General features: G+C 45.3%; 1 protein-coding gene across 1 annotated transcript in view; it reads left to right on the top strand.

Annotated features, from left to right (window-relative positions):
• Positions 1 to 11,942, top strand: part of MBD5 (methyl-CpG binding domain protein 5) — a 101,746-nt gene extending 89,804 nt beyond the window's left edge. Inside the window, exons 10-12 of the mRNA XM_040358023.1 lie at positions 7,575 to 7,648; positions 9,714 to 9,789; positions 11,688 to 11,942. Of these exons, the coding sequence (XP_040213957.1) occupies positions 7,575 to 7,648; positions 9,714 to 9,789; positions 11,688 to 11,750 (213 nt within the window). The 3' untranslated portion in view covers positions 11,751 to 11,942. The remainder of the gene's footprint in view (positions 1 to 7,574; positions 7,649 to 9,713; positions 9,790 to 11,687) is intronic.
• The last annotated feature ends 2,737 nt before the right edge of the window (positions 11,943 to 14,679 follow it).

Raw genomic sequence — 14,679 nt, 5'->3', positions numbered from 1 at the left:
CAAATGAGGTATTTAGAGGCTTCCAATTAACGCTGCTCTTTCTGGCCGCTCTCCTCCTCCTGCTCTACCTCCTTGAGTGTAGCTTTTGATTGGAGGAAGAGAGCAGTCATGTGGCCGTCAATGAATCAGCAGAGGAGAGCAGTCACATGATCGGGTCCACGAGAGAGCGGCGGTAATTGAGGTTTTTAGAAGCTTCGATTTACAGGAGGAGCGGTGTATGAGAAGAGGCTGACGGTGATGTTTTCTCAACTTTAGAGTTGCTGGCAGTGCTGACCCAGGAGACTGGGGGTCTCCTGGGAGTGCAGGGTAGCTTTATAATGAATGGGCGTCTGTGCCCCCGTGCAGGGGGGCCGTGTAATGTGCAGGGGGCTGTGGAAAGGTTGTTTTTTTTTTTTTTGTTTGTTTTTCTGAAACTTCCCTCTTAAAGTTATGTTGCGTGTTATACACCGATAAATATGGTATTTCTATTTTTTTGTCTTCAGTGAACACTCAATTTCATTACGGTACACCTTAATGTCTCTTTTACTATTCACTCCAATGCATTTCCCCAAAATGGCAAAATGTTGTTGAAATTTCTTGTTTTTGTCAAATGTTTAGGTCAAAAAAAGGCGACGTTTCTCTTCCTTCCTGGTGGCATTGAGAGCATTATTCTAAACTGAACTTTCTACTCCTCATGTTTGGGGCATATGCTCCACATACAGTATTCTGGTAGAGAATTCACTAGGGAGCAAGTAATCCTGTTACCAAAACCTCTAAAAAGAATGTATGGAGAATGCACACCATGGAGGGGAGACCAGATGATGAGCTTGTTACGGCTCTATCATTGTCCCTAAGGATATGAGGGGACATTACCCAACAAGGTGCACAGTTCTGAGCTGGTTTCATTAATACCAGCTGTTGTTTTGTGTTTTACGCGTATAGCTTTATTGTGTCTCACATTGTCTGCTCTCACTTTTGGCAAGCATAAGACCAGGTAATGTTGAAGCATAGTAGCGTTGTAGCTGTGCGGACGGATACACTTGCCTCCCAGAGCTATTTACAGGGCTCAAGTGTTTAGAAGCATAGGTTACCAGTGGACTGATTTCTTCTAGCACAAAAGTAAAGCTGTAAAGTAAAATAAACCTGCCATTAGGAAAATGCAAAGCCATTTAAAAAAAAAAACAGTGCCTTGAAATTTTCCACATTTTGTTATTTTACAACCAAAACATGTATTTTGTTGGGAATTTATGTGATAGACCAACACAATGTGGGTGAACACAAAGTGGCACGTAATTGTAAAGTAGAAGGAAAATTATAAATGGTTTTCAAAATGTTTTACAAATATCTGAAAAGTGTGGCGTGCATTTGTATTTAGCCCCCCCTTACTCGGATACCTCGAACTAAAATCTAGTGAAACCAATTGCATTCAGATGTCGCCTAATTAGTAAATCGAATCCACCCGTGTAATTTTAATCTCTGTATAAATACATCTGTTCTGTGAAGCCCTCAGAGGTTTGTTAGAGAACTTTAGTGAACAAACCGCATCATGAAGGCCAAGGAACACACCAGACAGGTCGGGGATAAAGTTGTGGAGAAGTTTAAAGCAGGGTTAGGTTATAGAAAAAAAAAAACTATCCCAAGCATTGAAAATCTCACGGAGCTCTGTTCAATCCATCATCTGAAAATGGAAAGAGTATGGCACAACTGCAAACCTACCAAGACATGGCCGTCCACCTAAACTGACAGGCCGGGCAAGAAGAACATTAATCAGAGAAGCAGCCACGAGGTAACTCTGGAGGAGCTGCAGAGATCCACAGCTCGGGTGGGAGAATCTGTCCACAGGACATCTATTCGTTGTGTACTCCACAAATTTGGCCTTTATGGAAGAGTGGCAAGAAGAAAGCCATTGTTGAAAGAAAGCCATAAGAAGTCCCGTTTGAAGTTTGCGAGAAGCCATGTGGGGGACACAGCAAACATGTGGAAGAAGGGGTGCTCTGCTCAGATGAGACCAAAATTACATTTTTTGGCCTAAAAGCAAAATGCTATGTGTGGCGGAAAACTAACACTGCACATCACCCTAAACACACCATCCCCACTGTGAAACTTGGTGGTGGCAGCATCATGTTGTGGGGATGCTTCTCTTCAGCAGGGACAGGGAATCTGGTCAGAGTTGATGGGAAGATGGAGCCAAATACAGGCAAATCTTGGAAGGAAACCTGTTAGGGTCCTTTCACACTAGCGGACCGTTCGTCCGCTCATTACAAGTCCGTTAACGGACTTGTAATGAATCTCTATGGGAACGCGTCCGTTAGCGGATGGAGCATCCGCTAGCGTCCGCGTCAGTCGGGATCCGCTTTTCCGAACGGAAGAAACCCTATTTTTCTTCCATTCGGCGGAGCGGAACTGATGCAGGCGGACAGACGGTCCGTCTGCATCAGGTTCCCCATAGGGCAGAGCGGAGCAGAGACAGGGCGGTCCCTGCACTGTGTGCGGGGACCGCCCTATCCGCCGACAGCTGAGCGGGGACCCCCGCTGAGCCGACGGAGACACACGGAGCGGACCCGGAAACGGTCCGCTCCGTGTGAAAGAGCCCTTAAGAGTCTGCAAAAGACTTGAGACTGGGGCGGGGGTTTACATTCCAGCAGGACAACGACCCTAAACATACAGCCAGAACCACAATGGAATGGTTTAGATCAAAGCATATTCATGTGTTAGAATGGCTCAGTCAAAGTCCAGACCTAAATCCAATTGAGAATCGGTGGCAAGACTGGAAAATTTCTGTTGACAGGTGCTCTCTATCAAATCTGACAGAGCTTGAGATTTTTTCCCAAGAAGAATGGGCAACATAATCACTCTCTAGATGTGCAAAGCTGGTAGAGACATCCCCAAAAAGACTTGCAGCTGTAATGGCAGAGAAAGGAGGTTATACAAAGGGGGGGGGCGCCATACAAATGTACACCACACTTTTCACATATTTACCGTATTTATCGGCGACGAGCATTCAAAATGGAAGTTTTTTTTTTTCCCCCTTAAAACATCCCTTAAGCTTGGGGTGCGCGTTATACGCAGATAAATACGGTATTTGTAAAAAAAAATTGAAAACCATTTATCATTTTTCTGCCACTTTGTGTTGGTCTATCACATAAAGTCCCAATAAAATACATTTATGTTTTTGGTTGTAACATGACAAAATGTGGAAAATTTCAAGGGGTATGAATACTTTTTCAAGGCACTGTACATGGGGTTTAAAACCTTCCCTATTCTATCTAAAACAAAAGTAAAAGTGCTCACGTTAGGTATGCAGTACTTTAACTTAATGTTAATCTACTTCTTTAAACCCCCCCACACACACTTTTCTTATATTGAGAATGTGTCCTGTATTCAAGACTAGATTAAAAATGTTAATTTCTCTTTAGTCTAGTTAATGTGAAATGTTGCATGAAAATGGCAACAGGTCAGGAGTGCACTGACTACAAATTTCCTGCTGTTCTTCTCTTCTATAAAGAGAGGGTAATTGATCCCCTGCTGTTTAGCTCTCTTCAGAACACACACAGCTGTGTGGATCAATTCATGGAGTAAATTGAATACATTTTATTGTATGACCGTTTATTTGAATAGAAATCTCGTGTATTCCTATGTGGCAAAGTCGCATCTATGCACTGATGCATGCTAGTTTACTACTTCTCAGTAGGGATGAGCTGAACACCCCCGCGTTCGGTTCGCACCAGAACCTTCGAACGCAATGAAAGTTCGCTCGAACATTTAGAACCCCATTGACGTCAATGGGACTCGAACGTTCGAATTAAAAAGTGCCCATTTTAAAGCCCCATATGCAAGTTATTGTCGGAAAACGTCTTTGGCCCCATGCACACGAGACGCTGCTAAACTCGAGTTCAGAGGCATTTGGGCATTTTTTTCAACTGCCCCTGAACACATTTAATGTTATCCTATGTGTCCATGCACACAATCAAGTTTTTTGGCGTTTTAAAGCAGTTGGGTTTAGGGCCGTTTTTCCAAACCCAAAATTTTGGGTTCAGAGGCTTTCAGCTTTCGCGTTTTAGACGCAAATCGCGGCAAATCGCGGCAAAACGCGGTACCGCCGTTTTGCCGCGATTTCGTTTATAGGCGTTTTTAAAGGTGACCTATTTTTTTACATTAGAAATCTCAAAAATGATGGCAAATGATGAAAAAACATAAAAAAAACATAAAAAATGTAATTGCTTGCATTGCATTGTGGACAATCCACAACTTGTGGCAGGTGACGTGGCCAGTGGACAATCCACAACTTGTGGCAGGTGACGTGGCCAGGTGATGTGGCAGGTGACGTGGCCAGGTGACATGGCAAGTGGACAATCCACCACTTGCGGCAGGTGATGTGGCCAGTGGACAATCCACAACTTGTGGCAGGTGGGGTGGCCAGGTGACATGGCAGATGACGTGGCAAGTGGACAATACACAACTTGAGGCAGGTGACGTGGCAAGTGGACAATCCACAACTTGTTGTAGGTGACGTGGCTAGGTGATGTGGCAGGTGACGTGGCCAGGTGCCGTGGCCAGTGGACAATCCACAACTTGTGGCAGGTGGCGTGGCCAGGTGACGTGGCAAGTGGACAATTCACAACTTGGCAGGTGACGTCGCCAGTTGATGTGGCAGGTGACGTGGCCAGTGGACAATCCACAACTTGTGGCAGGTAACGTGGCCAGGTGACATGGCAGGTGATGTGGCCAGGTGACGTGGCAGGTGACGTGGCCAGGTGACATGGCAAGTGGACAATCCACAACTTGTGGCAGGTGACGTGGCAGGTGGCGTGGCCAGTGGACAATCCACAACTTGTGGCAGGTGGCGTGGCCAGGTGACGTGGCAAGTGGACAATCCACAACTTGTGGCAGGTGACGTGGCCAGGTGACATGGCAGGTGACGTGGCAGGTGGCGTGGCCAGTGGCCAATCCACAACTTGTGGCAGGTAGCGTGGCCAGGTGATGTGGCAAGTGGACAATTCACAACTTGGCAGGTGACGTGGCCAGTTGACGTGGCAGGTGACGTGGCCAGTGGACAATCCACAACTTGTGGCAGGTGACGTGGCCAGGTGACGTGGCAGGTGATGTGGCCAGGTGACATGGCAGGTGACGTGGCCAGGTGACGTGGCCAGTGGAAAATCCACAACTTGTGGCAGGTGACGTGGCCGGTGACGTGGCCAGGTGACGTGGCCAGTGGACAATCCACAACTTGTGGCAGGTGACGTGGCCAGGTGACGTGGCAGGTAAAGTGGCCAGGTGACATGGCAGGTGACGTGGCCAGTGGACAATCCACAACTTGTGGCAGGTGACGTGGCCAGTTGACGTGGCAGGTGACGTGGCCAGGTGACATGGCAAGTGGACAATCCACAACTTGTGGCAGGTGACGTGGCCTGGTGACGTGGCCAGTGGACAATCCACAACTTGTGGCAGGTGGGGTGGCCAGGTGACATGGCAGATGACGTGGCAAGTGGACAATACACAACTTGAGGCAGGTGACGTGGCCAGGTGATGTGGCAGGTGACGTGGCCAGGTGATGTGGCCAGTGGACAATCCACAACTTGTGGCAGGTGATGTGGCCAGTTGACGTGGCAGGTGGCGTGGCCAGTGGACAATCCACAACTTGTGGCAGGTGACGTGGCCAGGTGACGTGGCAGGTGACATAGCCAGGTGACATGGCCAGTGGACAATCCACAGCTTGTGGCAGGTGGCGTGGCCAGGTGACGTGGCAAGTGGACAATCCACAACTTGTGGCAGGTGACGTGGCCAGGTGACATGGCAGGTGACGTGGTAGGTGGCGTGGCCAGTGGACAATCCACAACTTGTGGCAGGTGACGTGGCCAGGTGACGTGGCAGGTGACATAGCCAGGTGACGTGGCCAGTGGACAATCCACAACTTGTGGCAGGTGGCGTGGCCAGGTGACGTGGCAAGTGGACAATCCACAACTTGTGGCAGGTGACGTGGCCAGGTGACATGGCAGGTGACGTGGTAGGTGGCGTGGCCAGTGGACAATCCACAACTTGTGGCAGGTGACGTGGCCAGGTGACGTGGCAGGTGACATAGCCAGGTGACGTGGCCAGTGGACAATCCACAACTTGTGGCAGGTGGCGTGGCCAGGTGACGTGGCAAGTGGACAATCCACAACTTGTGGCAGGTGACGTGGCCAGGTGACATGGCAGGTGACGTGGTAGGTGGCGTGGCCAGTGGACAATCCACAACTTGTGGCAGGTGACGTGGCCAGGTGACGTGGCCAGGTGACGTGGCAGGTGACATAGCCAGGTGACGTGGCCAGTGGACAATCCACAACTTGTGGCAGGTGGCGTGGCCAGGTGGCGTGGCCAGGTGACGTGGCCAGGTGACGTGGCAGGTGACATAGCCAGGTGACGTGGCCAGTGGACAATCCACAACTTGTGGCAGGTGGCGTGGCCAGGTGATGTGGCAAGTGGACAATTCACAACTTGGCAGGTGACGTGGCCAGTTGATGTGGCAGGTGACGTGGCCAGTGGACAATACACAACTTGTGGCAGGTGACGTGGCCAGGTGACATGGCAGGTGACGTGGCAAGTGACACGCTAAATACACGTACACTGCTGCTCTCTCAGCTGCTCTGGTCTCACAAAATAGCTGAAATGGTTAAATAATATTGTTTTTTGAGCTTAGGGAGGGTCTTATGATGTTTCTTAACCAAATGCTTATAAACGCAAACGCGGTAAATCGCGGTAAAACTTGTGTTTAGATGAGTTTGCATTTGCTTCTCGTGTACATGGGGCCTTTGAGAACCCGGGTCTTGCCCCAGGGAACATGTATCAATGGAAAAAAGTTTTAAAAACGGTCGTTTTTTCTGGAGCAGTGATTTTAATGATGCAGCATCATTATAAACACTGCTCCATAAAAAACGACCATTTAAAAAAAAAAAAAATTCCATTGATACATGTTCCCTGGGGCAAGACCCGGGTTCTCGAAGACGTTTTCACAGGTATACTACAGACACCCAGCAGGTACAATATTTAAAGGATTTTTTTTTTTGATGATGCATAAATAAATAAAAAATTAAAAATTCCATTAAATATTGTACCTGCTGGGTGTCTATAGTATGCCTGTGTAGCTTTATGGTGCACACTGCAGAGGACACAGGCAATACACCACGTGAGAATACTGTGGCTAGCACAATCGACTACCTGCCAGTACATTAGGAAGAACTGATCTAGCTAAGCTATACAGTGTATAAATATATGTACAACACCTGGGATGTATATATATCCTCTACACACTAACATTAACTGACTAGCCTGCCTGCTCTGTCTACCTAGAAAAATCTCTCTCTGCAATGCCGCAGTGAATTATGGGCCGTGGCGCGTCACTCGAATTTGGCGCAAACGACCCGTTTTGTTCGTATTTCGACGAGCGATCGAACATACGTTCAACTCAAACACAAAGCTCATCCCTACTTCTCAGTGAATTCCTGTTATTGCACAAGCAAGTTCATCTGCAAAGTATCTGATCCACCTGGCGCACTTTAAATGATGGATGGACTTGTGTGCGAACCCAGGTCTGGATAATATTATGTGCTTTCATTTAGGTGGACAGTGACAAGCTGAGGACGTTGACGGAGGGACTGGAAGCTTATAATCGTGTGCAAAAGGGCAACAGAAAGTAAGAAGTGTTTTCTACTTCATTATAATATAGATTTTGGTATTTTATATACTGAACCTAAAGTCTCACTAAAGGCAAGGTGTGTTTTTTTATGAGTTGGATTTTATTAATTCTTATTGCTGTCTTTTCCCCCGTTTATGGAGATTCACCATCTCTAGTTGTCCTGTTTACCTTTATTAATGAAATTAAAAATTAAAAGATATTTCAAAATTCTGGGTTGGAATGGAAGGCAAATCTTCCAATGGGAACACTAGTGACCTCTGTGACACCCGGGTATTCCTTCACTTTGGAGAGAGCTCCTCTTACTTCCTGTTTTGGCTATGCAACAGGAAATGAAAGGAAATCTCCCCAGTAGGACATTCATCCAATAAAAAAAAAAAATTGCCTGTAGTGACACTAAGGCCTCATGCACACTGGACGTTTGTAGCGTGGATGTTGGGGGCTTCTGGCAGGTTTTTGTTTCTGCCTTTAAATGCCCCTACATGTTGTCTTCTGTGTCCATCAGGGGTGGGCAGGAGGAGAGGCTCAACATTGTGAGATAGGGGGGGGCACCATGAGCAAATTGGGTGGAGGGGGATTTGTGTTAGAGTAAATTTGGGGAGCAGCAGGGCATACAAATTGTTCTAGGAGGGTAAATTTAGAGGGCATGTGCTAGGAGTGGTGATTTGGAGAGATTTGTGTTTGGTGGGGGATGGAGCAAGAGGAGTTGTGCTAGAAGGGGCGTTTGAGCTCGAAGAGGTGATATGGAAGAGCGGGGAAGGGGGATGTGTGCTAGGAGAGGACAATTTTTTTTGGAGGGGATTTGATCTAGTAGGGATGTTTGGGGGGTATTTTTGTGCTAGGAGGTGAAATTTGGCAGGGGTTGGGAAGGAGGATTTGTGCTAGGAGGATGGAGGAAAACTTGTGCTGGGAGGAGGAAGTTTGGCGGAAAGGATTTATACTCGGAGGGGCATTTTGAGGATTTGTGCTAAGAGGAGTTTTTTTTTGTTTTTTGTTTTTTCTTTTGGGGGGGGGGGGGGGGATTTGGGGAGAGAGAAGATTTTGAGGAGCGGGGATGGAGGGACTAAGATTTGTGCTGGGAAGGGGAATTTCATCAAGGGGACAGATTTGTCCTGGGAGGAGGGGGAATTTATGCTTCGGAGTAAGCATGCAGATTAGTGCTAAATTATTATAATTTTTTGGGGGAGAGGGGGGAATGTTGCTAAAAACATAATGCTCATATATCTTGGGGGGGGGGGGGGGGGCAGTTGGGCATGTTCAACCTGATGACCTTGTCCTGGCACACATAGGCATTTAGGGGAGTTTAAAAGCAAGGGCGTTTAAAAGCAGAAAAAACCCCAACTGCCAGCGGGTCCAGAAGAAGCGACTTTTTGGTGGAAGAAACATGTTATCGCTAGGCTGGCTAGCGCTTGAGCATTAATTTACTTCACTGGCCAGAATACATGATTATTCTGGCCATTGAAATGAATTGACACCCAAGCTCTTGACACACCTAAATGCATTTACAAGCTTAGGCCCCTTCCACACGGGCGGATCCGTTGCAGCGGTCCGCCAGCTCAGCGGGAGATCTCTCCGTTGATCTCCGCTGAGCCGGCGGATGACGAGTCCCTCTCTGCTCACTGAGCTGGGCTTGTCGAGCGCCGCTGCTTGTCTTTGGAGAGACCTGATGAAAACGGACAGCATATCTGTTTTCATCAGATCTCATCCGAACCGCCAGAACGGGTGGCGACGTATCACCATCCGTCTGACTTTATCGGATCGGATGTCAGCGGACATGGTCGCCGCTGACATCCAATGCTCCATAGACTTGCATGCAGCGCCGGTTCAGGTCTGCCGAATAAGCTGACCGCGTGAAAGGGGCCTTTAAGCGTTATTTTTTATTTATTTTTTTCCAAAACACTGCTGCCAGGAGGAAAGGCATCTAGGAGAGATGGAAAAATGTCCAGTGTGTATGAGGCCTAAAACTGAACCTTACTCAACCTCGCTTTTTAAAACAAATATCTGCCTTCAGTTAGACTGGAGATCTTGTGTACATGTTTAATAACTGTTGTATTTCATATTGTAGAAGTGGAACACTAAATAACCATCTAGAAGCTGCGATACACGAGGCCATGAATGAGCTGGACAAAATATCTGGCAATGTAAGTTGTATGAGATTGCGGGGTCTTATTCTCCCAACACTTGCAGGACAAGAAAAACGTTCCCCATAATTTCCATCCCCACGTTAGACCGTGAGTTGCCAAAATGTATATGAGTAAAAAGAAAGGGTGTTTTGAACTTTGTAAACTGTACAGTGATGGTGCAGAGATAGACCGGGTTTAAGGGTGGCACAGTCTTAATTGCCCAATATATATTACTGGCTCACTTTAAAGAGGAGCTCCAGCCGGCCAAAAGGAAAGCGTAGCACGATTCTTGCATGCGCAGTAGGAAACCGACTTTGAAGCCGTAAGGCTTCACTGCCGGCTTTCCTTACCCAAGATGGTGGCGCCAGCACCCAGAGAGCCGATTTCAAGAATCGGCTTGGGTGAGGACACCGCGAGATCCCTGGGTAGGTAAGTGCCCTAATTGTAAAAGTCAGCAGCTACAGTATTTGTGGCTGCTGACTTTTATTTTTTTTGGTGGGGGCTGGAGCTTCTCTTTAAGCGGAGGATGCATTAAGGTGAAAAAACACAAAGGTTTACAACCCCTTTTAAGTGGTTGTAAAGCTTTGTTTTATTTATTTTATTAAAATACCAAACATGTTCTACTTTAAAGCGGGAGATCACCGGAAAAAAATGTCTTAACATTAGATTGATGCTCATTTTGTCTAGGGGAATCGGCTAGTTTTTTTTTTTTTAAAACGAAGCAGTACTTACCGTTTTAGAGAGCGATCTTCTCCGCCGCTTCTGGGTATGGTCTTCGGGACTGGGCGTTCCTATTTGACAGTTTTCCGACGGTCGCATCTATCGCGTCACGAGTAGCCGAAAGAACCCGAACGTCTGTGCGGCTCTATACGGCGCCTGCACACCGACGTTCGGCTACTTTCGGAAAATCGTGACGGGATAGATGCAACCGTCGGAAGCCTTTCGAAAGACTGTCAATCAAATAGGAACGCCCAGTCCCGCAGCCCATACCCGGAAGCGGCGGAGAAGATCGCTCCCTACAACGGTAAGTACAGCGTCGTTTTTAAAAAAACTAGCCGATTCCCCTAGACAAAATGAGCATCAATCTAAGGTTAAAAATTTACATTTCCAGGTGAACCTCCACTTTAACCACTCTGTGCAGTTTTGTTGCATAGAGCAGTCCTGATCCTTCTCTTCTAAAGGCCCCCCACTGGCGCTCCTGGCTTCACAACCCCACCCCACCAAGTCATTTGCTATGGGGGTACTCATTCGTGCTCACTCCTGAGCACAAATGTACATTCATAAGATGCTGGGCTTGGCACCGCCCCCTTCTCTTGCCACTGATTGACAGAAGCAGGAGTCAATGGCTTCTGCTGTTGTATCGGAGCCAGTGAGAAGCAAGGGAGCTGAGAGGGCCTCAGCTCTCATGCACATCGCTGGATCCAGATCGGCTCAGGTATATATTTAGGGGTGAGCTGCAGTAACGTAAAAAAAAAAGCTTCTGCCTTTACAACCATTTTAAGTCATTATGGTATGTATTGTGTTTCTGCAGACACATTTCTGGTGATGTCAGTACAGTACTGCTTTTGTCTGTTCAGACAGGCCTCTGATGGTTTCAGTATGGTTTGTGTGTTCGTGGACATGTTCCCGGTGGCGTCAGTATGGTCCCGATTTTTATTTTTATTTTTATTTTTATTTTCTCTGCTAGCATTAATGTGGTTACCCATTGAACCGGCAGGTGGCAAAGAAAGGTGCAGTATTCCAATCCCGGCCATGCAGTATGGCAGCGGATATGTAAATAACATGACTATCCAAACAGGGCTAGAAATATCTTAACGGGTAACATAAATATATTTAAACTGTGTTAAAGTTTTTGCCTGAACTTCTGCTGCTTGTATCATGCGTTTGTGGTCATTGCTGTTCTCTGTGTGCTTTAGGTGTCTCAGAGGGATCGACAGCTGAAGGACCCCAAACCCAAGAGGAGGAAGATCTCCAGATAACATTGATAGAGCTCAAGATTATATATCTGTATATAGGCATTGATATTAATATATGTATATCAATATTTCTAGATATCACCACCTGGTGTAAAGTGAATATGTGGTAAATATTTTTGCATTTTAGGCAGGTGGGTGCTGGAATCCTAAAAAAACAAAAAATGTGACTGAGCGGAGATTTTTTTTTTTTTTTTTTTTTTCTATAACTACAATTGTGATTACAAAGAATAATAGTCAAATGTTTCTGATACATTTTCAGTGTGTATATAAAAAGATATAGAGTTTGATGCCGATAACCGAGATGTATATAGTGTACAATATTGTCATGTACAAGCTGACTTAATGCACACTTTATCTTTTACTGTACAATAATAGTGTACAAAAATTCTTTGGTTTCTATCAAGTGGATGTTCGAGCGATGTATAGAGATGAAAAATAACTGCTTTTATACCATAATGTCAGAGATGACAGAAAGGGGGCGCTCCACATTTCTGATCATTCTCTACCCCCCCCTCCCCTCCCCCGGGAAGCCCCTTTCTCCCCTTTCAGGTACCTGTAGGTGAGTGAAGTCTTATAATGATGATTGATTGCATGTCCACGGCTTATCTAAACAACCTCAATTAATTTGATTTCTTCTTTGTCGCTGTGAGGACTGGCGGTTAAGCAATAGGTTAGTCTGGGCAATGACTGTCATCTTCTGTACACCTTTTAATTAATGAACTCCTCTTCTTCGCTTTAGTGCCCAGAGGTCATTGATGCCCAAGACAAATTTAGCACCATCAGTATGCATTTACGGGATTAAACTGCCCACCCCAAAAAATAATATTTTTTTAAGGACATACAGTATAGGGAATTCATTTGCTGTACATCCTTCTCTATTTTAGACTATAGTTCTATTACAGGCTGACAGTGGACAAAATATATATATATATATATATATATATATATATATATATATATATATATATATATATATATATATATATATATATATATAATATTTATTTAAATGCTACAATTGGCTGGTAACGCTATGGGTTTTCACCTTGCCACGCATTCTCCTATTCGAGACTACAAGTTGCTATGCTGACACTTATTTTTGTCCCCATCAGGTAACCCACCCTGAGAAATGCCATACACCAATCGTGTCCACAAAGAGGCTGCGGAAGGTTGGCAGTGTTAATATTGCAACAAACGATAAGAAAAAAGGGGGGGGGGGAGACATGTATTTTGTAAAGAAAAGGCTCCGTAAGATTTATCCCCCCCTCCTTCATGACCAGGCCATTTTTTTGCAACTGCGTGGTCGTGCGACCCTATGCCCAAATAAAATGTATGCCCTTCTTTTTTTTTTTCACAAAGGAGCATTCTTTTGGTAGTATTTGGTCACCTCTGCGTTTTTGCGCTAAAAACAAAAAAATTACAAAAATTTGGAAAATAAAATTCATAGAATTTTTTGCTCTCTGCTATAAAACATAGCCAATAAAATAAAATAAAAATAATCAAATTTTTTCACCAATTTAGACTAGACTAATATGTATTCTGCTACATATTTTTGGTAAAAGAAAAAACCCCAATAAGCGTATATTACTTTGCGGGAAAAGTTATATAGTCTACCAACTATGGGATATATTTATAAAATTATTATTTATTTACTAGTAATAGCGGCGATCCGCGACTTTTGTAGCAGGACTGCGGTAATACAGCAGGCAAATAGGACACCTGACTGACACTTTTGAATGCCCTGTTCACAGCGGCAGATCACCGTTCTCCTTGTGTACAGAACCGCCGGCGGACATAGGGTCAGCGGGACCTGCCGGTCAGCTCCCGCTGTGTGGACATCGGGAGTGGGCTGGTGCGCACTTGTGCCAATACTTGGAAGTGCAGTATTTTGTGTGTGTGTGTGTGTGTGTGTATATGTATATATATATATATATATATATATATATATATATATATATATATATTAATTATACGCACACGTGATCCTGCGCATCGCGACCGCCCTGTAGCAGTAAATGTGCTATAGTGTGGTCGGCAAGCGGTTAATATGCTGTGATTTAGCAATCTAATCGCCATTCACTTAAGGTTTTGCGTCCACTTTCATTACAAACCCTTTCTAAAAGTGAAAAATGCTTCTGCCAGGGATTAGCGGTCCCTCCTTTGGAGATCAAATAAAGGTAAATAAATTTTGTAAGCACTGCTGATCTGCCTAACCTGCCACGTTCTCCAAAATAAATTGAAGGCTCTTGTGGGTTTATGGAACCTTTCTAGCCAAATTAAATTTACACTTTGTACCAATACAGTAATTTATACTGTAGGAAAATCGGCACCTCTCCCCCCTTCTGAATTGCACACAAATGCCTCTTGAATCTTGCCCATATTTTGTACCACTCTGACTCCTCCCCCTTTTGCTGACTTGCTGCTCTTGCTGACACAAAGCCAGTCCTCACAGGTGCAAAAAAGAGACATTTCTTAGCTACATAATTTTTCTCCAGTTTAAGTATAACACTGATATACACTGAATACAAAGGCACTACAATAATAATATTAAGGTAAGGAATCTAAAGAGCATAAGAATTTGATTTGCCTTGAAAATTCCTCCAAGTATGCCATTTTTTTATTTTTTTTAAATTGCACATGTGTTGCAGCCTGGCCATCTTGCGATTGGTTAACCCGGAAATTCTCTCCATGTGCTAAAACGAGTTTCTTTCACGCTAGAAGCAAAGCCGCCGCTGATGCTCCAGGGGGCGCCATCTCCCCGGAGTTCACCGGTAAACTTATATTGCTAATTTCTAGGACACTACAAACTATGTATTGTCTGCATAGCCTGACCAAGGAAGCATGCATCTCCGTTATCCCATTGAGCAGTATTAACCCATCACAAGCTGCCGTGATAGACTCACAAAATGCAGCCTCTCTTCTTTCTTTTCCT

Source organism: Rana temporaria, chromosome 6 (genome assembly GCF_905171775.1).
Source record: "Rana temporaria chromosome 6, aRanTem1.1, whole genome shotgun sequence".
Lineage (NCBI taxonomy): Eukaryota > Metazoa > Chordata > Amphibia > Anura > Ranidae > Rana > Rana temporaria.
This window is presented reverse-complemented; position numbering and strand designations above follow the sequence as displayed.